The sequence below is a fragment of the Stegastes partitus genome, unplaced genomic scaffold, assembly GCF_000690725.1.
Source record: "Stegastes partitus isolate 25-593 unplaced genomic scaffold, Stegastes_partitus-1.0.2 Scaffold182, whole genome shotgun sequence".
NCBI classification, from domain to species: Eukaryota; Metazoa; Chordata; class Actinopteri; family Pomacentridae; genus Stegastes; species Stegastes partitus.
In genome coordinates, this window is record NW_007577913.1 from 409,337 (window position 1) to 434,802 (window position 25,466).

At 41.1% G+C, this 25,466-nt stretch overlaps 1 protein-coding gene across 1 annotated transcript in view; it reads right to left on the reverse strand.

Annotated features, from left to right (window-relative positions):
- suclg2 (succinate-CoA ligase GDP-forming subunit beta) overlaps window positions 1-25,466 on the reverse strand; it is a 101,062-nt gene that overhangs the window by 20,884 nt on the left and 54,712 nt on the right. Inside the window, exon 9 of the mRNA XM_008280126.1 lies at window positions 24,574-24,716. Coding sequence (XP_008278348.1) covers window positions 24,574-24,716 — 143 coding nt within the window. The remainder of the gene's footprint in view (window positions 1-24,573; window positions 24,717-25,466) is intronic.

Here is a 25,466-nt window from a genome sequence, read left to right on the forward strand (position 1 = left end):
TCACAACTCTTTGGCACATCCAAGAAACAATTAGTGACAAAGCTGTGACCAACAGTCACTGGACAAAAACTCAGCGACTTTTTGGCTGAACTGACCTGAACTGCAGCCAGCGTTTACACAGAGCTGATCGGAGATAAATGTGGAAACAATGACAAAATGTAGTAAATCTGTACGTGAAGTCACTTGGATAAATGTTGTACATATTGATTGCAGGTTTTCAATTTTTAAAAGATAGATAATCAAAATGAATGCAACTTTTCCTTTGTGTTTGTTAATAATTTATAGCATTTCATCTTTCTTTTACTGCACAAAAGACAAAAAGTTTGAAGTCTCTTTACTTCTACTGTATTTTAAAATTTGACTGGAGCAAAACTAAGTCAAAAACTGTTTGGAATTCAGAGGTTAATTTCAAATAGGTTCACTGGTAGGAAAACTAATGCTGTATTTGCATCTTAATTAAACAGAACACTGTGTTTTACTGCTATTATATTTGATTTGTGGTAAATTCCCCGAGCTTTTTTAAAATCATAAATATAACTAAATCAAAAATACACAACATTGTATCCACTTAATTTAAATAAGTTGTTATTTCAGCCCAGAGAATGCTCTTGTTGTTAGGCCTGTACCCTTCAACAAACAGAGGTTAGAGCAGCACTGCATATAGCTTGAGAAAGGATCCCAGGAGTGTTAAAAGTCTACAGCGCATTTACTCTTGATCCCGAAGCTTATTGCTGTAATCACATAAGTGAGGTGAAGGTGGTATACAAGACAACACTTTTAATACTTAGGGGTTTTTAAGAGGCTTTTTAGAGAGATTCTGGGGGACAAAAATCAAATTGAAATTCTAAAAGTTAACAGAATAAGGATTTGGAAAAAGTGGGAGACATGATTATGCTACTTGATAACAGTCGTAAAAAGAGGAGGATTGGATCGGATTAGCTACAATGTATGCCAATTAAGAAATAGCCACAACGACTGATAAACTCTCCGCTCGCAACTTCTACAAATCTAAACTTTTCAGTTGTTTTAATCCATTTCCCTTAAAGGTACGGCCTTTAAAAAAGATGTACAGTTACCATACAAAATGCAAACAGAACTGTTCCAGGCTGCAGGTATTTCAGACATCTGTCCAGCCTTTCAGCTTGCATGACAGCCTTTGTAATTCTGACTTTGTCATAATCTGAATTATAAAACTGTTAGAGTGTTTATGCACATTGAAGGTTACATAGAGAACAGCTACAAGGCAAGAGAGAGATGCCATGCATGACGCAGAGTGAGGAGGAGAGACCGACCTCTGTGGCGAGCGGGAGGTTTGTCAGATGTCAGTACGGGATGTAGAACTCGTCTCCTGCTGCTCACCTCAGGGTATCAGAATGCTCCCGAACCCACACACACACACTGACTGGACACTCATCAGCATACATACGCTGCATACCTATCAGCAGGCACACCAACACACACACACAGGCCATTTTGTCATGAATTGGACTCAACAATTGGAGCCAGTGTAGGGCAGGCATATTATTCATCCCCGGAGGGTGTCGTGTCACTGCTGACAGGCAGACATAAATATTCCTCAACCCCTTCACCAAGGGTTAATGGCTGTCCATCAGGCAGCAATGACACATACGGGGCTGCTGTAGACACACATATTATGAGCACTTTTCAGTGGAATGGCAAGGTCACTTATGGAGACTGGACAAACCTGGGAAGCTCTGTAGCCAAATGAGGCGCAAACACTCTGCTTCAGCATGTTTATGCCAGCACAAAAATAAAAAAATTAATATACAACAGCACCCACCCACACACCTGAAATATACATACACAATTTAAATTCCAGTGCACCTACGCAAATTTGTGTAGCTACTTTTTTTGCTAAGTCAGACTGAAGCTTTTACTAAAAAAGTTGAGTATGGCTCTGTGTCTAGCTGTGTTGCGCTCGACTCTGCTCAGAGCAAGAATTATTTTATTAAGCTGAAGAAATGCATAATAGTTGGTGAATGGCATACATAATCACCTCAGAGACTGGGTACAACAAACCAGCAGCTGAATATAAAAGAGCCAACATTTCCCGCTTTGTTCCTAATGCTGCACGGCCAATCAAAATTAATTTATTCTAATGTATGCACACAGAAGGTCAATTATCCAAATGATTCCAGTTCAGATTGCACCTGATCTTGGGAGCCAATGAGCCATCGAAAGGGCAGATGGGTGTGCTTTGCAAGGCAAATCATCACCCCAGCCCTCCTTTTTTGTCACCTCCCCACCATTTACATGTCTAAATGTGCAGGCCATCCGCTCACCTTTAGTGAAGTACATTCCGCTAATGGATAAACAACTTAGCATTTAACTTGTTCAGAGGAGGCACACCACAAAGCAGCATAGAATATAGGTAAACAGTAGCGTAAACAGCAACTACCTGAAGCTAGTTCAATCCAAAGTGTTCAAACATTAACGAAAACAGTCTATTTAAGTGAGCACAAAGACATTGTTTAAAAGTTAAATTCAAATTAGGTCAAACAGAGGAAAATGATTCTGAAAAAAACATATTGTTTATTATAATTTTTGCTTCAGGTTAAATCTGGTTGAAAGCCTGATTTTAACTGTAACAATATCCAACACTATGAATAGCTCATAAACCGTCATTCATAGCAGGCATGAGAGAACTGTTTTTGCACTAATTGCTTTTATGGGGCAATACGTGGCACAGCAGCTACAACTTTCTCCGTAGTACTTCAGCAACGGCTTTCTAAGAACGTGAGCACTCACATTGAGCAGCCACAACATTAACCTTGTTACTGTGCAATGTTCTGCAGGGAAACCTTGCGTCCTGGCTTTCATGTGGGTCTTACTTTGACAAGTACTACCCACCTAAACATTGTTGGAGATCAACGGACACCCCCATAGCAACAGTACTCCACAACACCAGCTGTCTCCCCTTTTCACACAGCAAAAACTGCTAAGGAATGGCCTGAAGAACATAACAAAGAACCCAAGCTGAATCTTCACAAACCCCAATCAAATCAAACATCTGAGGGATGCATTGTGACAGGACCGATTCTCCTCACAAGCCACAGCACCCAAAGGATCCGTTGCCAAAAATCCATTACACCGCAGGACACCCCTCCAGAGGTCCTGTCTGTGGTCCATCAGGTCAGAATTTTTTTGATGGCACAAGGGGGACCTGGTTTTAATGTTGTGGCTGATCGGTGTACAGCAGGAGTGCCCAATCCTGATCCTCGAGAGCCCCTATCCAGCATGTTTTAGATGTTTCTCTCTTCCAACACACCTGATTCAAATGATCAGCTCATCATCAAGCTCTGCAGAAGCCTGATAACGATCCTGATCATGTGAATCAGGTGTGCTGGAAGAGGGAAACATCTAAAATATGCTGGATAGGGGCTCTCGAGGACCAGGATTGGGCACCCCTGGTGCACAGTATCTTAGAGGCTCCTTAAAGTTGTGAGAGAATGCAACGGCAGCCAATTAAGCTAGGAGCAGATGATTATGGCATAATGAGATTTCACGAAAGGAAACCTGCTACATCTAGCATAGAAATGGCATACATTACATACCCGGTGGCCAACAACAGAGAAAACAAGAGATATACTTGTAAGGATTGAATGAGTCGATGCACTGAAGCGAAACGTAGACCCCCGGTAATATTAGATATGCTACAAAGTGCAGGAGCGAGGGTAATAAAGACAAGCCTCCACATATACAAGTTCTTTCTACAAACCCGGTGATTTGTTTTTTTTCATTCTCGCCAATGACCAAATCACGGCAGTTACTAGATGACGATGACTGTCTCTTGACGCCTCTCAGCTTTGGCTAAATGAGTAATTTAAAAATTGATAGAACAGACACAATTCGCTCTCCATTCCAGCTGTCTCCCCTTACCTTGCGTTCACCCCCCTGTGGGTTCTACACGGTCTGGGTAAGCGGGTGCTAAATTGCCAGAAACACCTAAACCTGGTCAAAGCAGATGGGCACAATCACGTTTTAATCCTCAAAAATCCAGACACGGATACATACACTGATTGGGCATGTTTTCTCTCCTACCCCACACTTTCTTGCTGCAGTGAGAGCTGTTGCATGGAAATTTCCCATGTCCTCAAGTCTCATCAAATACAGAAGTGGTCTGCTCTCATATGCAAATGCAGAGGATTTTTAGTTGTCTTAGACGGGGTGGAGGTGGAGGGGGGAGAGCAACCAATGGCTCCGTGGCTGACATTTTGCCCTGCAGACTTTTGATGGAGCTCTGGAGAACAGAGCAGCATATCAATTAGCCATTAAGGGTTTGCTCAGGTATTAGGGGGATCAGAGAAACCAATAAAAGCCTCAGGAGAAAAGGAAGAGGCTGAGTAGATTCCAGATCGATGGAGGTCTCGTCTGGGGGCTTGCTCCATGTCAAGAAGGCCGTATGAAGGGGACATATAATGAGACCTTTGAACTTCTAGTGCGAGCCGATGCCATTGTCCTAATGAAGATCTCTGACCTTTAGTAATTTAACCTTTTCCTGATTTGTTTGGGACATCTGAGAAGCATACTTAATCAGGCGGCTAACAACAAGTTTCACATAACCGGGCACATGGCAGGTTAGTCCCACAAAAAATACAGAATCCATCGTTCCATTTTTGAGTCATTGTGTACCACCTCAGAAAATGCCAAAACAACCCAACACATTCATTGCTTGGAACTAAAAGTACATCAGCTTAAAAGTCTTGCCAAAATAAAGCAAAGACACCTGTTTACTGAATCCGCCATATTTCATTAAAAGTTTCAAAAAATTCCAGGAGACATAAGGTTTTCCAGCTCCAAACAGCAAGTCTTCTGATTGGCTACCAAACTGTAGTTCAGTTCCAGCAGGCTGATATGCAGCAGAGCCAACACTGAGCATTTCTATTGTGTTTCAGTGTCAACAACTGTTCAACATTTCTGAAGCGTGGAACAAATGGGTTTGTTTTATGAAGACAAAGGTTAGATTGTTAGCTCTGGGAAATTAAGTTTTAGACATATTAGCATGAGCAAGCACTGTAAAATATTACAAATATCACGACACTGGAGGGCCCTGATTACAAATGACCATCCTTTCCCAACATCAAGTTTCGAGAACAGACCATTTTAGGATAGGAAACACTTTAACTTCTCCTCTTGGGGAAAACTACCACTGCTCTGAGGGGAAGAGAGCCTTCATCACTACGGCCTTTTCTAGTACATCCGAAACATGAAATACAGAAGCACATAAAACCCACATTTGTGTAGCTCGTCTGTCAGTCACAGTCATATTTCTAAGGTGCTTGGAAGCAGTAAGAATCATTTTCTCTGACAGTCAACATCTTCTACTGTCTTTTAAAGCTCATCATTGACGATGGCCATAATTCTCGGCCTGTTTCATTTCTGCAGTAGAGACGCGCTCTGAACTTGTCATGAATTTCTTTCCTCTACGGCAGCCAAACACATTGCATCCATCTGTTAAACTGGGCACTTTTATGGTTGATTTATTATAACAGACGCAGTATAAACAGACTTAAAAACCTCGCTAACCTAGGAACTTCAAAGCTACAAAAACCCTCAATGCAATGCTGTCTGTAAAAGAACATGCAATAGGGATACTCTGCATTAAAAAAAAAATCTATTCATAGAATGTATATGTATTATTGATCATATATTAAGCCCAAAAAAATCAAATTTTGCCAGTTTAGACTTCATTGCAACTGAGAAACTACATTGGTTTAAAACATTATGCAAAGGATCGAAGGTTTCAGAGGAGTTACTAAAATAGACCTTGTGGTGAGAGTGTTTGTTCCAGACTTACTCTTTGGTCTCCGTAGTTTGGTTCACTGTATGCAATTATTCTACCTCACACTTTGTGTGTCAATTAACACAGAGGAGCTGTAGCTCTGCTTGACACTCTCAGTTTAATTGCTGGCATTCTAGTCAAACAATAGATTGGCAACGGTAACATCATCACTTTGAGACGGCACAGTCACAAACATCTTTATTTATAAGTTACATCTCCGGCAGCACAGAAAGACTAACAAAAAGTATGAAAATCTGCAAGGATAACTGCTAACAGCGTATTTCCACCACCGGTGTGTCAAAGCCGAACTGCGAAATGTGTGTAATGTATATTACGTGTTATTCACAGTGGCAGCAAAGTGTGCCAGTGTTCACTATATTGGCTGCGAGTATCCTATGTGGTCCATTTTACCTGTGAATTTGACTCGCATTCCAAGAAACCCCATCTATTCGCTCCTATAGCACGCACACCACTGACTACTGAAAGAGTCAAAGTAGGGTTAGGGGGGGAGGTTTCAGTCCCACATCTCATTCGTTCTGCCACCCACTGTAGTAAAACTCTATTTAATTCATTTTTTTCCAGTCCATAAATCCTACTGCCGGCACCTTTAAAATCCCCAGCGTGTTCTCCACTCCTGCCTTCAGTGAACCAGTGAGTGAGGTGCCACTCTCACCTCCCATTCCCACCTCTGCAGATAAAGTCTTTCAGTTTCTTAAGAATAAACAGGAACACTCCCATCTTACCACTCTATCAACCGACTGTCCCATATACCAGTCAACCACAGATGGCTCCGGCTCCCACTAGCCTGTTTGCGTGTGTGTGTGTGTGTGTGTGTGTGTGTGTTTGTGTGTGTGCATGTGTGGCAGAAAGCGAATGGAAGTCTTCTTCGGCAAGATGAGCTCCAGTGATTACAGGCTGAGACAGTTTTCTAATTATTCTGTCAAACATCAATCCTGTGGGCTGATGCAGGCCGTCCTGTGGCCTGATGGACAATGTAATCACTGCTGGAACTCCATCCCTACCCCGACTCCTCCACCCATTTTAACGCTCTCTACACCCGTTCCCTCCCTCCCTCTCTCTCCTCACCCTCTGCACGCTCTCATTTTCCTTTCTTTATTGCTCTTTTCAACACAACTCTCGCTTGCTCCTTCTCTGCCAGCATTTTTCTACTCATCTCCATTCTCCACACACTAGCTCAACTGTCTCCATGCTTGATACTCGCAAAGACACTCTGAATCTGATAGGAAAGAAACACGAGTGCCATAGGGCTGGTAAAATGATACAGCCAGTTGTAGGTATAAGGAAATAATCACAGTGTGAAAGCATGCTGGAAGAACGAAGGAACAATGTTCATTATGTAAGATCAGATCTCAAACTTGAGTTTTAAATCATTTTTTAGCATTGATTACAGTCACATAAATAGTCAATCAGCTTATAGCTACAACCTGTTGCACAGACATTTATGCTAAAATAAATGTTCACATACTGTAGGGAGGCAGGGAGCAATCTTATGATAAGTTTGTGCTAAAAGACTTAGGAATGATTTTTTAAAAAACACAATTGCAAATTGAAAGAGCACGACTTTTAAATCTTAAAAGCTGCAATTTTAATAATACCATTAATCATAGAAGAAAGAAATTCTGGCTGTTGCTTAATATGCTCTTTGCTTGCTGCTGTCTGTGCTACTTACATTCAGCCAAAGATTGCATTGCTACAGAAGAACCAACAAGGAGTGGGTCTTCATAAAAGAAAAATGGAAAGTGTTTTTTTTCTGAAACAAAAAAGTGTCAAAGTGATTTTACAAACTAGTCGTGATGGGATTTTCAACTTATTACCCTAAAAGATCTAGACTTGCTTAATTAAGACAAATATGCAGTATCTGATTGCATTGATGTAAAAACAATGTTAGTGATTAAGTGTAAAATTGCCCACATACATATTAAACAGGTGTATACGTACATAAACAATTCAAAACATCATGAGCGCTTAAAGATGAGGGGAATACCTCTGGTGTTTTCTTGCACGTCAGGGTCTAAGACACAACAGAGGGGAAAGGACCAGTTGGTTTCCTCGTCTACGTGTTGGATATGAGAGAAGCTGACAGGTGTAAAGACCTTGGTGACTTTGACGAGGGGGAAAATCTTTCCAGCCAGATGACTGAGAAGGAGCATTTCTGAAACGGCAAGGCCAGTGAGGTGCTTCCAGTCAGCGGTGGCGAGTATCTGACAGTGGCCAGTTATTGATGAACTGTTGACAGGGTGATGTCCTGGAACAAGTCTGATCCCTGGAGACTTCAACTTGCAATTTAGAGGAAGGATTTGCTCCAAACATCCTTCACCTTGAAGGATTCCATAGACTCTGTTTCCTTGTGGTTCAAAGATGTGTTGGCAAAGGAGCATTTAAAGCATACTTGGCAAAAGTGGTCATGATGTTGTAGCTCATTATAGTTTAATGAACAAAAAGTAATTTTGGCAATATTGGTGTGCAACACTGGATTGAGATTTTTTCTTCTTCTAATTTTTAAACCCTATGTACAATAAAAACAATATATGAAATTAAAAATATGAAAGTTCAATGCAAGTTTTCCTAATTAGACTTAAATAGAATCATCACACAACTTGTATATAGTTGTTGATGCCACATAGAGACTGAAATGTGTCATCTAGTTTGAGAATTTGCGATCATCCAGTTACTTTACACCAGATTTCTCTGCAACTGCACCAAATTTTATCATATATTTTGCAGAATAACCACAAAATACTGAGACAATGGACTGAAAACTAACTTTTTTGAGAGTCAAAGTCGAATAACAAAGACTATGTCTTCAAGAAAATCCAACATCTTACCTCAAATTATTACATTTACCTGCAATTCCATCTTTCTAATCCACTGACAGTCCAAAATCTACCAATATTTTTCCATTATTTCTTATCTAATGGCATAACAACACTTGTTCAACAGTTGTTTTAGAAAACATGTATCCTACAATTTGATTAGATAAGAAATATTTTCTATACAAAAGTAAAAATAAGATGTTTGCATATTTTAGTGGCTTACAATGCACACCTACATACTTAAACTTGGCCCAATACAGAGTTCAGACAAGAGACAAGCTCTCTGGGCAAAGTTAGAGGAGATAAGAAGCATATTTTGACAGGCAGAATGACAGGCTGTCGAAAAATCCTCCACGGTTACTTTGAGGACATCCAGCAGGAACAAAGATAATGACACCTGTGAAAAAAAAATATCTGACCTTGACAGCAGGTTGATAGCGTTAAAACTGAGTGAATGAAATTCTTGGTAAACTAGTTAGTCAGTATGTCAGACGGATCTGCCTTGTACTTCTATAGATCTACAAGTTAGAGCTTCAGTCGGTCTGACAGGTGACATCGCTGCACACTGATGACTGCCAGTATGTTGGTTGCTGGTGACAGAATAAGAAATCGGCAAAACTTGAATCTCTAATTTGCTTTCAACTCAACTAGTTATTTTTACTTACAGTAAAAATGTCTTAAAAACACTATTTGAGTATTGTGTAATATTATTATTCTGCTGCAATGCTGAAACATTAACGTTGTACTATTGCAGGAACGGTTTTCTAGGTTTTTGGGATTTTTTTTTTTTAGAATGAAATGATCCCATACATGTTCTGTGGTTTTCTCTGACCTGTCTCTCCTCAATATTTTTTCTCTATTTCTGCATTTTGCAATTCTCGCCAAACACAGTGCGGCTGTACATTTGTAGTGAACCTCTATGATTGGGTTTTAATCCATAATTATGAGGAGTGATTGCCATTTTTCCTCTGAATTCCAAGCAATTCATAGGCATTTTATGCGTTTTAAATATATATATATATATATATTTCTACTTATTGTAAGATCAGTTTTGCAATTGCAATTTATTCACTGGATTTTTTATTTTTATTTTTTAAATACAAAATCTGGTTCCTTCAAACAGCTAATTTATGTTTAAATGAGACCTGCAGAATAATGTGATTTTAATGAAATATCTTGTTTTGAAGCTTAGATTTGGTGGATGAAAGTCTAATGACTGTCAGATAAGTTGAAAAATGTGCAGATCTGGCCTGTCTTTGTTGTTTCCAGCTGGTCTTAATTTGGGCAAAAATTTTGAAAACATGGCTTTCAAAAAACCCCTTTTGTGGGTTTTGGGATTTAGGGGGTTAAAACGCATTAGCTTGCCACAGTACATCCTTCAGGTTCACTTATAAAACGCCTGTTTTAACTTAGCCAAATAACCGAGGGTGCCTTCGACTGAAAGTTTACTGTTACCTCTTAATTAAATCAAGCTGTATAAAAGGCAACAAAGAGCAGTAGATGCTACAAAATAGGACTGAAGTGGGAACCAAAATGGAAACTTGAACTTCTTTACCAGAAAGCATCTACCAGGATCCATTAAGAATCCATTAAGGTGAGGAAGCATTTTAACAGTGGGAGCATGAGTCCACATTTTGATCTTTCCGAATCTATTTGCTATTTACCTTTATCTGCCCTTCTGACAATTCAGTGCACTGATATTGTGCGTTACGTTGAATGAAATAAATCTGAGAGCAAAAGGGCCTAAGAGTTTGTCGTCTTGGCAACGAAACCTTTATGAAGCAAATGTTGCATCTTCCAGAACTCTACGGGAATGGACTGAAGGGGGAGGAAATGACAGGAAAGTAAGTATTAAGAACATGTGGAAGTGGTTTAGTCGAAACATAGGCGAATACATGATAGAAAAAGAAAGGCCGATATCTGTCACATTCTAAGACAAAGGCAGCATTTTCTGACAGCACTTTCTTTTTTTGTCAAATAAAAACAGGCAGTACTTATTGTGGTAATGTTATGGATTTTATAAACACGAACATTTAATGCAGAACTACTGCTACAAATCGGTCTTCCCTCTGCCTTGACGGTACCTCTCAGTTTTCTCAGTGCAAATCTTCTGTCCATCTGTATCTTCCTCTGGCAGCAGCAGATACTGACTGAGATAATAGTGTAGGAGAGCCGTGTTCTACATTGCCTCCGCTGCTCGGTGAACAAGGCAGACTGCTGCAGCAGCAGACAGTCATGTCAGCTTGGACAGAGTACTAGGAATTGAACTGGATCATACAATCTGATAGCAAATTCTTCCCACCGGCTGTCATTTATCAGCAAATACAGGGACAATAAGATCTCGCTCAGGGAAATGTGAGGTCGTACACAAAGAGACATAATGCAGAGTGTTAACTCCTTGTAAAACTTAAATCTGAATGTTTCAATACATAGACTGTTGGATACAGACAGCCAATATATGTTTTTCTGCAGATATCCATAACACTAATTTGATCCTGTTTCTGTGGCTATATTGTGAGTGTTGTGACTTCACACAGACGCGCAGCTATCTATCCTGACCCACAGCGTAGAAACAAAACACAACATGCGATTTCTCTGGAGATATGACGAGGCAAACGTTTTATGTGAGCCTCATCGTCTTTCCATTACGCTTGATAATAAAGAAGTGTGTGGATCAGACAAGAGGCTTGTATCAAATCAGGCCTGGAAAAGCCAATTACAGTGACAATAATCTCTCGCTGTACTGCTGCCGGCATGTCTCGCCATTCAAAGCAACAAATACCTGAAACATGATGAGCGGGGGGAGGGGAAGGAGCGTGGAGAGAGTACGTTTAAACAGATAGCGTATTCAGAAATGGTTGCCCATTACGTTACACAGTTGGTAGAAAGAGGCCATATTTGGAGAGCAGCCTCCATCGGGATTTTCTTTCTTTCCTTTTTTTTTTTTTTGTGGTATTGGCCATCGATAGAAATGTAATGCATGACATATTAATAATAAAAAGCAAAAATGAAAATCTCGATTTCACGTCTTTCAACATGTTAAAACACACGACAAAGCACAGTGCTACGACGCCCTTGGAAGTGCCATATTGAGTGTGTTTTGGAGGTAGATAGAACAAAAGAGATGGTGGAAAGTAGCCAGAGTCTCAACCCGTGACCCTCCCTGGAACCCAGGGGGCTTCAACAAGAGAGAGGGCAGGAGGGCGGCTGGGTTTGAGAGCCGAGTCTGACTAAAATCAGAAGGTTAATGTGAGTTGTTAAGAGCCTAAGGCCCTTTTCTAACAAACACAAGCTTCATAAGGCTATGCACAAGAGTACAATCTACAGACAGAAGCAAGCAAACAGCTGGATGCATACACAAATACAAAGCGGTGCAGATTAAATATGCTCGCATTGCAGCTCCAGATAAACACACAAAAAAAAGAAGTTCCAACCTGTTCTTTAAAGACCTGATATATCCTTAAGGCTGTTTGGGAAAGAACATCGATTCTCACTTCAATCTTTATATTAAAATGAGCTGTTTCAGGCAATTTAAGAGTTGTAGTCAAATTTCCAAATTAAATTAAAATGAGGCCAGACATTTGCAGTCCTATGTGAGGAGCTGCCTTATAACAAAATTTGTGTTTTGTCTTCTTTCTGTGCAACAACAGTTTTAAAATAAAAAAGAACCGTCATTATTACCTATACAGGTACGGCCATGACACGGTTCTGTCTGTTAGTAGTACGATGTTTCCAAAGTCACTGAAAATACCGCAGATTTATTTGAGTTGTGCAGATTTTTACCTTACGAGCATGACAACGACATTCAGCTGCAGGTTTCTATCACCTTTAATCTCATGCCACTGAGGTTGGGCGATGTCTTCTATTTTCAGGCTGCTAAATACAGACAGTAAAAAGAGCACTCCACCGATTTTATGCATAATGTTCATTTTACACAAGCGATACTGAGACTGAAAATAACTGTATAATGTCTTCTGTGGCTCTTGAGGAGCATTACAAGCCACTGAAAACCACTCTGAGTCACATTATCAGAAATGTAGAATCAAGTGCTTTTGTTCGACTCGTACTCGGGGCTCACGGTCAGGATAGTTTGCCATGTAAAGCTTTGATATTTGTTTTTTTTAAAAAACTTTTTTGTGAGTCAACTTTATAATGTGCAATACTTAAAGCGCTGATTCACCCGTTTACAAAGGTGCTGAAAGGGGCATTAACACCTGTCAATCATTGTTTCAATCCTCAACAGAAAATGTGATGCACATGTATACGTAAGCTCTAGTTCAACAGCATGTACCAGTCAGAAAATCCAAAGCCTCTGGGAGTAAAACTTATAGAACAGGTGCTAATTTTCAGAGTCTTTTTAAGACTCTACTGGTATATGTTGGTATTTCATCATTAGGGCTGTTTTATGGCTCAGGTGGCAGGGGGGTTGTCCTCCAGTCGCAAGGTTGGCAGTTCGATCCCCTCCACAGTCGAAGTGTCCTCGGGCAAGACACTGAACCAAAAGTTGCTCCCAATAGCAGGCAGGCACCTTACATGGCAGCTCTGTCGCCATTGGTGTATGAATGTGTGTGTGAATGGGTGAATGAGAAACACACTGTAAAGCGCTCTGAGCACCACTGAGGTAGAAATGTGCTATATAGTGTAAGTGCTGACCATTGACCATTTATATGTGTCACTGTGAACTAGAGTGTCTTACCATGACTCATACTGCAGTAAATAATGCAAGGTGCACTCTGACTCCCTCCAGCCAAAGATAGAAGGCTTTGGCATGTTGTTAGTTTATTGGCTATTTTTTCCCCACTATGTTAATTAATGTACAACAACATTCAACAGCTCTCATAGCAATTAACCTGTTTTTCAATGAACAAGCGCCTTTAAAAACATCCCCCTCATTATTAGCCCGAGAGTGCAGGAAATGGTGCAGTGTTTGTGATGTCAGTCCACGGCTCGGAGAGCACAAATGATCCCATCAATTGGGTGTTTGAGTGGCCTCACATAATCCCCCCCACTCTGTGAACGCATGAGCACCGAGGGAGCATGAAATGCACGAGTGTGTGACAGTCACATTTCTGCTGCAATGTCTCTCAACACTGTACATGGCAGGCTGTGATGGTCACACTGCCTCAAGTCTTGGAACATGGACAGATGGAGGGATGGGGAACTGGAATGGTGGCAAAGGGTGGAGCGATGAGAGCAGATGGTTTGGATGGAAGGAATCTCCATTTTTAATACTGAGAAGGGGAGAACACTGGCTAGCACCACGTGTCACATTTATTATGAGGCACTGTCGTGGGTGACTGATCCGTGACTATGTTGAAACCATGTGTGAAGTGTAAACACAGCAGACCTGCCGCTCTCATGGCGTGATATTTATAGCTAGAGAGAATCGTGGGCTGGTAAAACTGCCAAGACAATGGCTTAAGTTTATTTTAATTCATTCTCTGGATGCCTCGTGGTTAGTAGTGGGATGGAAAATACATGCAAATAGATGCAGTGACCATTATGCAGTGTTCTACTGAGGACCTGCCTGAGCGGCAACTAAAATAGTGAGAGGGGTAGCATGAAGCCCAAAGTGATAATCACTGCTGTAATGAGTCTGCTTTCCAAAACGGTCCAACGGAAAATACACTTGTATTTCCTCTATCATCAGGTGAGTAGGGGGAGATATCAGGCAGCTCCTATAGAGGCACATGAGGATAAATGGAGCCCTTCGTTGCTATGCCCTTCCTCTGAGTGCCTGACTTCACAAGGTTGCTCAATCACATGCAGCTCCCCTCCCTGTGGCATCCAAAGGCCCTATCTGATCGCTGGCTGGCTCCCCTTGGCCCCCATGGTGTGAACCAGGTGCTGTGATGACAAAACGCTCCTGGCAGCAATAAGAGAACAGAGAGAGCAGAGCTCAATTAGCCTGAGCTCCAATCCCAGATCCTCTATTGATTTCTCCCAGATGAGGAATGGCAGACAGGAGAAAGCTCAATCAGACATACCCATGGGACCTGTCTCTCTCTCTCTCTCTCTCTCTTTGCGTGTATGTGTATGTGTGCATGCATGTGTGTGTCCATGCATGTGTGTATGCATGCATGCGTGTGTCCGTGTTCGGGAATCAACGGGGGACAAATTGGTGCCAAGACGAGGCGCTGAGAAGAGGTGAATATATTAGTAAACTGTGGTCTTTATGCATATATGATGGTTAAGTAATAGTGTCGTCTACTGATGGTGCAGTGGAAAATGACATGAGTCTTTAAGAACACGCTGTGCTCTTCTAACCCAGATCAAATGGAGAAGAAGGTGGAGAAGGTATTAGTTCCCTGAAGGACAAATCAATTTGACAAGTCATCAGCTCCATGGTACATCTCTGGACGGTTCTTTCACATCCTCAAATTAACCTTCAGTCAAAGAATGAGGGACAGAATGTATGGACTTCTGACATCCCTGTTTGTCCTTCACTTATGGGTTCATCCTCCTTCCTTCGGTTAAAAGTATATATATACATTTTTATCAAAATCATGACGTGTGCAATAATGACTTACTTCTGCCACGAGTGACAGCAACATGTGTACATGTCACTGCAAAAGAGCGTCACAGTGAGCAAGTTCTATTATCAGCTCGCATGTAATTGCTCTGCCTCAGTACACAACTATTCAATTCCGCTTTCAGACAGCAGACACATGTATGACGCAGGTATACTATCCACTCACGTTCGCCCACATTGGACCTATTCATGAGACAGCTGTCACTTCTCAGTGCTAACAGAGGCTCCACTCTGCTGTGCCATACACATCACTGATAAACTTCAGAATTACACTGAATTGCATCCAATAGCTGCCAGATAAATGTTAAGATTCAGTTCCACCTCTCTGTCTCTGTCCATATAGATACTCTCTTTCTCTGATCACCAGGTGTGCAACACTTCTCTCTCCTTCTCTCTCGAGCGACCCCTCTCTCTCTCTCTCTTCCTTTCTTCAGCTATTCGGCAATGACATTTAAATGCTGTATCATTCAATTTATTTCCATTCGTGATAGCAATGCCAGATGACCAAAGCAAGGCGGCACTCACTCGACCCACGCAAGCAGACTCCCGATGTGGATTCAACCCGTGACGTGATGTCTAAAGAGCATACAGGTTAGAGGTCTGTAACTTTGGCTCAACTCCAAAGGGCTCTTTGAAAATGCAAATATACACTGCTTGAAATGCCTACCACTATTTGTGTTTTCACTTCAAATCATCTTACACAAATAAACTATTCTGCAGCAGAGCTATTCTTGCAACTCCCAAAGAGCTGAAACCTGCAGTTCCTTGAATGGCCACTTGAGGCTGAATCTACAAGGAAGTCAATCCCAACCAACCCCCACATTAAAATACTCAACTTTACAACCTTGTAGAAAAGCTTTTTTGGTCTCTATAGGTCATTTCTCACTGTGTAACAACTGTACGATGGTTGACTTTTTAAACAACTTAACTGATTAAATTTATTACTAAGGGAATGGCTAAGATGCCAAGATGGCGACGGCATCAGACAGAACAGTGAGCTTCTAAACTGCTCTTCAGGAAAGCTAAAGGTGACCTCATGTAGGGTTACTCCATCTTTTACAGTCTACGGTGGCATGGCATGTTTATGACAAATGCAACAGCCAACTTGCTGTTTTTTTTTTTATATTATTGTGATTCTGGTTAACATCATTAACTCTATCGCTTACCTAAATCAAAATGTTAAAGGTGGGGAATGCATCACCAGTAAAAAGCAGATGTTCTACATACATGTCGAGAACTTTAAGAAAAATTACACAGACATTTTTTAAAACAGAAAAAAAGACCTTTCACAAATGCATATGCTGTCATGAGTCTCTACTAATCAACATTTCAAACAACAGACAGGCACTAACTGTGACTTTCAGGTCAGTTTTACAGTCCTAGGAGGTATGATCATACAACATGTGCTAAAAAAAAAGAGAGAAATACTCCTAAATCTAAAAATGCTGCTCCCACCTATAGCTCAACTCAAAAGTGTGTGAAGAAATGGGCCAGTGCTGTTTATCCGATGTGTCCTGAGTGTATGTATGTAAAATGTGTGCTTCGGAGTTCACAAACAAAAGTAGTTCACCCACGCTGCATTAGTCGGATGACGTGCGTTTCACTGGCGTTACTCAATTTGGTTTTAAACTTTCGTCCTGTACTGTGGAGGCTTAGAATGTACAGCCTTACTTGCCAAACTATATGTTGAAATAGAAAATAAAATAATAGTCCATATAATACGTGTACCTACTGCTTTTCATCAGGCTCGTGGTGAATACATTTCAAAGACTAACACGGGGGTCAGTGCACTCTGGGTTTAGCCTATAAGCTTCCCACATTGCTGCAGCGATTTTAAATGTACTGGAGCAGTAGAGGTCCCATGATACACAAAAACCCAACCTTATATCTGTCACCAGAGGACTTTAATGCACCGTAAGCAAATCTGCAGGAAAAAAAAAAAAAACATTATATAAGGTAGAGCCTGTCTCAAATAATGGCAAACCAATGAAATGACCTACACAGCCCATAACCGAAGGAAAAAAAATAAAAGAAATACACTGCACAAACTGTCTGCCTGTCACAAGCAATGTTCACTCTTCCTGCGGCTTGGCCTCAATGTGGCAGCCCCAGTGTGTTGGCTGGACTAAGTATGCGTCCCTCCATAGCTGGTCCTCTATTTAGTACTTGTGTAATACTCTGCGCACCGGGAATGAACTCCATTACCGGGGGTAGCTTGCTTTCTTCTTTCTCTCCTTTTCTCAACAGCTTGCATTGCTTGTTTTTATAACACAGGGGACCAGCATCTCCCACAGGCCTTGGGCTCCGAGTGGAGAGGTGATTTCTTTCCCTCTAAAGCAACACAGCATGGGACTCTCACATCACAGGTGACTCTTGTGATTAAAAGTTGTTGGGGTCCCTGGAGGGCTGCATGTGTGTATGATGTGGGTGCGACGAAACAATGGCATATTTGCACCTATTTGCATTTCTTCACAGCGAAAGAAAGAGCTGTGTGATCACAATCACGCGATGGAAAACCCAGAGGAAAACAGCCCAGAGTTCCTTTCCATCCTTTTCTTTGAGGACGTGATGGCATGTTTTGCATTTCTGTGGCTCACCTGGCTTGGACCAGAGTCTCTGCCTTTCTGTGACTACATGCATGTTGAAGCACATTAGACACGGGTTCAGACATCTCCATGTGGGGATGAGAAAGGCAATGCCTGGGCTCCTGCAGGACTTAACTAGCAGGCATGAAACTGAGGGACGCTCCTCACATTGACTTTAACAGGATTTCGCTAGATGAAAGGCTGCAGGGAAGAAAAGAGAGGCGCAAAGAAGGAGGGAGATCGAGTGAGAGAGAACAAGGACAAAAAGAAGCAAAGGAAGAAAACACAAGACGAAATGGTGAGGTGACTGAATGGCAGCAAGTTACGATGGGATGTCACTGTAAATGCTCAGGTATGTAGGTTTTTAAAGGGTGTAGGCGCTGTCTGGATTCCCTGGGATGGTGGTAATTGGGGGATTTGAAATCGTTTGAAAACAATTTTAAATGTCCGATATGGAAAAAATCTCTTTTTATTTTGTGTTTTGGGGTTGTTAAGATATGACCTGCCATTCCTCGAGCTCCCCGGCAGCTAGATAACCTCCCAGCTTTACAAACCAATATGAATTGTACTTAGCTGCAACATACCAGCTAACACAACAATAGTTGTCTAGCTCTAAGATCACATAATCCTGCCCCCGCACTACCCGCTGCTTCTCGGCAATCTATTCAGAAAGAGCCGCTTCCTCACAGTCCACCAGGTTTATTTACTTTCTAGAGCTGCTTCTGTGAACTCTGAAATGTCTCAGCCACAAACAAAGCTCACCAAATGTTCTGCTGTTGGCTGCAAGAGCAAACACAGTGGTCTTCATGTCCTTCCAGCATCAGAGAAACTGAAGATCCAGTGGATTACCTGTAGTGTTAGTGCTTTGTGTGGCTAACGTGGCTAATTTTATTATTAGCTTTATTCGTGTAATCACAGGCCCTGACTGTGAAAACTTAACTACTGATTTAAAACCAATAAACAGGGACTAGGTGGGTTACTGTGCTCACAAAAACTGCATTTAAATAGAGCTAAATTCCCAATAAAACTGTATCTTTGTACTTATTTTTGTGATCTGTTGTCAGACAACGGATTTAGTGTGAAATAGACTAAAACACAGCCAGTTACGACTACATGTTAACCCAAAGTCACTTCCTAGCCATTCCCTAGCTGTGGCACTAAGATACCGATTATCTAACTGCAACGTTGTCTGACAAACACACCATACACATGAGCTAAAGGCCACAGCTGTGCTTTGAACTTGGTGATATTTCCATGTAAAATGATCACGCAGACAGAAAGTCAAAAGTAATAGAAAGTGTTGGTCTCACATTCATATAGAAGTTAGCTGCTGTGTGGTTTAGCTGTTTGGTTCCACAATGTCAATCACAGATGTAGAGAGAGTCTTCTTCCTGAATAGGGTGGGACAGCAGCCTGTTTAAAACAGGGCAAAAGCCAGGGGACTAATGAACCACCTTTGCGGTGTTTGGGGCTAAAAATTCTCAACGCCACATTCTGGGGACGTGTGAGACTTAGTCCATGTAAAGGGGCACAATATGGGAGCAATAAGGTTTTGTGTTTACTTTTTCAAAATTCTATATACAGAGTTGACAAAACAGAGAAACATCCAATCAGTTGTTTGACTACTTTGGGAATGAGCATGTGTCACATACCAAATACACAAATGTTCTTCCAATCACTGATTGTCAACTGGCAGGTCATTCCTGTTGTCAGCTCAACTTTCCAGAGAGCTTTTTTTTCATAGAGCTGTCACTGTTGTTTTTATGCATTATAATATGTCGCCTAAATGCCTTTTTACATTTATTTTGCTTGAGATATTTTGCAAAAACACTTGGGTGCTGCACCTAAGCCTTTCTATAAGTGGAGAAAACACTGGTGTGTATCACCAATTAAGCAGTTGTGAGTAATATCAATGAAAACACAGCGAACAGAAAGAGATATTAAAATGGTTCAAACGGTCGGTGTGTTCCCCGTAGAAACAGAGATGGAACTTAAAGCTGGCAGGGCTCAGGAGTGTCACTGCAATAAGGAGGAAAATGGTTAAAGGGGGGCCACAGGTGAGTTAAAGCGGAGTCACTGAGCTGGAAAGAAGTAAAATTGTATGTAGTTTTCTTTGAGGGCAATGGGGGCTGGAGCACTGGGGGACATACACAATAATCCCACACAAACAGAGAGGATGTGAAAATGCAGCAAGAGTGCCAATGGAAAAATTACACAGACACACACATACACACAGACGTTGTGTTTCCATAACTTCAGAGGACATTATGTTGACTCGCATTTATTTCCTGCAAACTTACTCTGACCTTAACTACTACTTTCCCATCTGTAACCTAAGCCTTACTTAACCCTAACCTTTAAATACATTCACCCCAAAATGTAACGATTTACATCATGAGTGTCTTACTTTCTGTACCTAATAAGGAAGACAAGTTCCCATAATGTGCCTGTTAAAACAGATTTAGGTCCCCACTACACAAGTAATACCCTCCCACAAACACACACATTTAAGCCTCAGCATTTCAAACTTAGATCACACACACACACGCCAGTGGGAGAAAGATGTTTCCCGATCAGCAGCATGATTATGCAACAACATTAACAAATGCATATGAACACACCTCCGTATTTGCCTTGGAGGTGGGTCACCCAGCTGAACTAATGCTAATTTTCCAATCTGTGCCTCTTTCACCTCAGAGCAGAGCTTCCCAACTCTGCGTGCCTACTCCACCTTAAACAAAGCAGCGGCCCGACAAACTGCCGTGTGCAACAAGCCTACAGGTTACAATCTAGAAAGCAAACACTTGCACGCTAACATATTGCATGTATGAGTAAAAGCACTGACGGCGGTGAGGAGTGTCACAACATGCTGGTTTTCATGATCTGAAAGAAAAGCAGTTTCCTCGCTTTGATAATATAAAGAAAAAAGCAAATGGATGCACATGATTCCTTTTTCTTTTTTTTAAAGTACATTTTTTATTCTTCCCTCGTCTCATTTTTTTTCTTCTCTTTTTGCACACACACAGAGGAACTGAGTGGGAGGCAGAACATTCACAACTCACAACAACGGAAATATGACTCCGGCTCTCCTGCCAACTTAAGTAGAACAAAACGTTATTCTGAAAAAGAAAGACTTTATCTTCCCCCAAAAAACAGCGCGCTCTCTGCTTGGAATACTTCAGATTCTGTAGGATGGAGTTGAGGTTTTATCGATTGTGAGTAGAAACACAGAGCTGATGGTCAAGAAAGAGAAGTAACCTCGCATTTCATCTCCACGGTTACCGCCTTGCTCCTCTGCAACGTACTTTAATTTGTGTTATGTTTGGTTGATCAGAGCGTTAAGACACATTCACTCTCATATTAACTAAATGCGGACACACGTAGCATGAATGTTGACACACGTATTCATACATTACACCTGTATGTGGCTGTGTTTAGGATATTTTGAAGTTTACTGGAGCACTACGCAGACTTAAATTGACATATTTCACTTCACATTGTTATATTATTTCACACTGTGGTTAAAAAAAAAAGATGATTTTTCATTTTTTTAAATCAGTTTGCAGCAAAGAACATGTATGTGGCAATTAATAGTTAAACATAAAAAAAATCTACATTTAAATTAGAAAAATAATGTAATTGGGTAATGGTAAGATTAGCATATCATGACATAATAAGTCACAAAATAAAGTGACATGACAATTAATAGTTTGATATAACGGTGGTCCTAATACAGACATAGACCAACAACCAGTGTGTTTAAGAAAAATGTCATCATTTACTGTAGCCTATAAAAATTACAGAAAATAGCCTAAAGCCCCGGGAACAAAATGGATGTCGAGTTGGACAAAACATCCATCTGCCACTTTCTTTATGGCACAGGCACAAGGCAATAACGAGGTTATTTGGCTGTTGGTATTTGCTGCCTGCTCCTGCTTCGTGCCTACAGGTGATGTGAGGGGAAACCTCAATAAATTCAGCCATTCTGTCAACAAACTGTTCTATACGTGGATATGAAGAAAGTGGAGCTATTTATTTTAGCATGGAAAATAAATATGTCCCCGCTTAAAAAGCCGGGGGCCTAAATTCAAACAAAGCTGAATGGTCTAGTAGACCCAGCTGAGCTACATAACATCTCACATATTTAACACACACACACACACACCCAGTGGGATACACACTGCTTTGTGATTCAGTTTCCCCCCCCCAAACATTCATTTCATTTTGACTTCATTTTCTGTGTTGTTCCCACTTCACATACAATATCCCCCATTTCATCTGTTTTCTCTTCGCTTTTCTTTCCAGAAAATAATCATGTTTAAGGTAATGAATGCTTTAAGGGTAGATACTGGAGAAGTGAGCAAACAAGAAAAAGGAGGCTTTGTCATCTCATGCTCCATCTCTGCTATTCAGTGCCAGCAGTACACTCGCATCGCTTCCACTCCTCTCAGGCACAATGAGCCTGAGACATCAAAGCGGAGACTGAGAGAAAGAGAAAGACCGAGGAAGGGAGACAAAAGCGCAAAAGCGACTAAAGAGGAAAGACTGAAAGAAAAAAGACAGACAACAAAATACCTGTTTTTTGTGTGGAAATGTATGGCGTCATTACGGAGGGATATTTCCTGCTGCACTGGCTGCCTTCTATCTTTTTCATGGGACATAAACCATTTTAATCTGTGCGCTCAAAAGTCACTGTGGTCTCTAATAAAAAGCACATATTCATGTATGCAGCAGAATATTAATGGCCCTCCCTACTGCAGCCATCAGACTCATTTTATTCAGTCCAAGAGGAAAAAAAGCATCCTCATAATGCATGCCATCTACACTATTAGCAAAGTAGTTTAAAAAAACAACCTGAAACATAAATGTAGAACATTAATGTGTGAAATGAAAGTAAGCCAGTTAGTCTACGGGCTTTAAACTAAACAGTCGGTTGCAGATGTGAAGGCCATGAGCACCGATGCCTTGATATTAAAGGCAAAATGAGGAGAACAGAACTTCCTGACACTTGAAGTCAATAATTATTGCCTCATCATCTAACCCAGAGAGTGACTTTTAGTTACTTAGTTTCTGCTCATATTTTTAAGTTTGGGAGTGGTAATTTGCAGGAGAAAAAAGAAACTCAATGCAAATGAGCAGCTCGCTCTTATTGTGAAATGATTAACATTCCCTCCACAGATCAGAGCAGGTTTCTCAGCTCCCCTGGTTGAAATGCTAATGGTGCTTCCAACCCAGTTTAATGTCAATCCTATTCTACTTCTTTTTTCACTGTTGGGGAGGAGCTCCCTGTCTCTATTTCCATACACAGCAGCAGGAGGGACAGACAGCAGGCTTACTCCCCCATCTGCATTTGGGGAATCAGCCCAAGACAAAAAAAAAAAGACAGATTTTTGCCTCTGCAGATATCCAACTTGTTTTGAAAAGGGTATTATCATAAAGATAACTGCCCAACTGGAGAGAGCGACCAATCTTTGTGGTTCCTCTTTCTCACGCTGATTACGTTTTCTTTTTCACCTTCCATGTGCATTTTTATTTTCTAGCCACACTCGACTGGGTTAAATTCACGAGAGCAAATCGATCACACAGTGGATGTTTGAGCCGGGCAATGTATCACCTGCTGGGCTGTTAAGGTTAGTAGGTTCTTAACATTCATCTACAAAGTGTGCAACAGCGGTCTGTTTACTGCTGCTTTTAAACATGCCACCATGAAAAATTCTACTACAGTATGGGATTTAGATAAAATTGAGTTTCTGGTGGTGTAACATTGATGGAATATCTATTTTAAGAGATGACTGGGTTTAGTATTCCATACAGTATATCTGTATTCCCAGCATCTCCACTGTTTCTGGATAGTAACGATAAGTAAGCAATCCTTACTCTTGTCAGGTTAGAAAAGCAGAGGTGTAAAATTAAGTGTGACTGTGGTATATTTTCTGTGGTTGTCATGGAATTAGCTCTAATCTTGAGCCACCTTTGAGAACCTCCAGTTTTACACATCTTTTAAAAATAATTAAACATATTCTTGAAAGCATTTACTGCCGATCGGAGTTAGCATGTGTTAATGAATATCAAAAAAATGTGTAGCTTCTATCGAATTCTGCTCTGCATACCACACAACTAAATGTTCCCACAGATGCTAACACGGAATCAACCAGAGATCAGTCCGGGGGATGCAGGAGTGACAGCAGTGCGGGAATTAGCGATGTGATGACTGTCAACACAAAATCAGCTCTGCGGTATCGTTACAAGGCTCACATTGTTTAGTTAGGAGTTATTAGCTTTCTGAACATAGAGCAGAATCACTTGTAAAACACCCCGAGCTGCCACTCACTCGGAGACTTTCAGAAGCACGCTTTTTTGATTTTAAGCTTCATGTGTGCATTCATTTTTCAGCTGCATGTGTCGCGTGTTAATACACACGTGAGCACCGACGTCGTAAGTCTTTAAAAGCTCGGTTTTATTGTCGAGTACAGAGCAGCGATTTTTCATGCTGTGGCAACTGAAATGATGGCATATAATCACACAGCCTTCCAGAGTCTGTTTCCCCTCAGCGAAACATGGACATATGCCAAGGTCCCTCGTCTAATGAGCGCTGTTGTCTCAGTGACAAAGCGCTAACCAGATAGACAGCGCTTTATGAATGTGTTATGACAAGATACATGACTACATTATCAAAGACAATTCAACAGGTGGTAAAAACTTCTCTTTTTTTTCCTTTTGCTTTAATATAAAGAAACAATCTGGCTTCAGTTGTTGTAATCAGGCTGTGGAGGGTGAAAAAAAGGGCACAAAATTCCTTTTTAGACATTTTTGTCCTACCTTGGGGTCAGCGGTGAGCAGCTTAAAAGCCTCGTACACCTGCCTCTCTTTGACTCCGCCCCCCAGGTCCAGGAAGTTGGCGGGTTTTCCCCCATGCAGGTCAATGATGTCACATGTGGCCATGGCCAAACCGGCTCCATTCACTGTGAAAGATGTAGAAGTATTTATATTCTATTATTCAGGATAAATAAAGGGTTGACACACTTTTGCGTGGACGGTATCGTTCCAGAGCAAGACTTTTGGTACCAGGTGGACTCATATTTATACACTATCACGAACAGTAATGACCTCAAGTACAATGTCTTATTAGCATAATGAGGCTAAACTTGGCCACTGTGTACAGGCTAAAGTCCAAGAAATTGAAACAAAAGTCCCGGAGTGGAAAGTGTGATGCCAGCAGACATGAGTTCATTAAAACAACATTACCGGCACTGAAAGAAAGATGGCATGTAGTGTAAGAACACCCACAAAGGAATCTAGCACTAAATTATCCACCAAATAAGAGCAAATAGCCGAAAAAATGTCACACTTAAAAAGTGAATTAGTTGGAAATCTTCTAATCAGGAACATTCAAGTCAAGCAACACAGAGAAAATTTGATTACAACTCAACTCTCGACTTCAGAGAAAAGAGTGTTGATTAAAAGCGGTTCTGCTACGCTTTTTTGTGGACTGTGTCATCATTTAGCCAACTGCCAGCGCCCGCTACCCTGCTGGGTTGCGCGGGAGCCAAGTGCACAAAAATGTCTAACCTCATTTGGTTTAGCCAGGCTGAACTTGTGTCCTGGCAAGCTCCCCGACCGAGGTCTCAATAAAAGGGAAATTCGCTTTAACAGCTGTCACTTTGGTGGCTTACAGAGCTCTCAAGGAAGCTGCAGGGCCTTAAAAGCTGTTG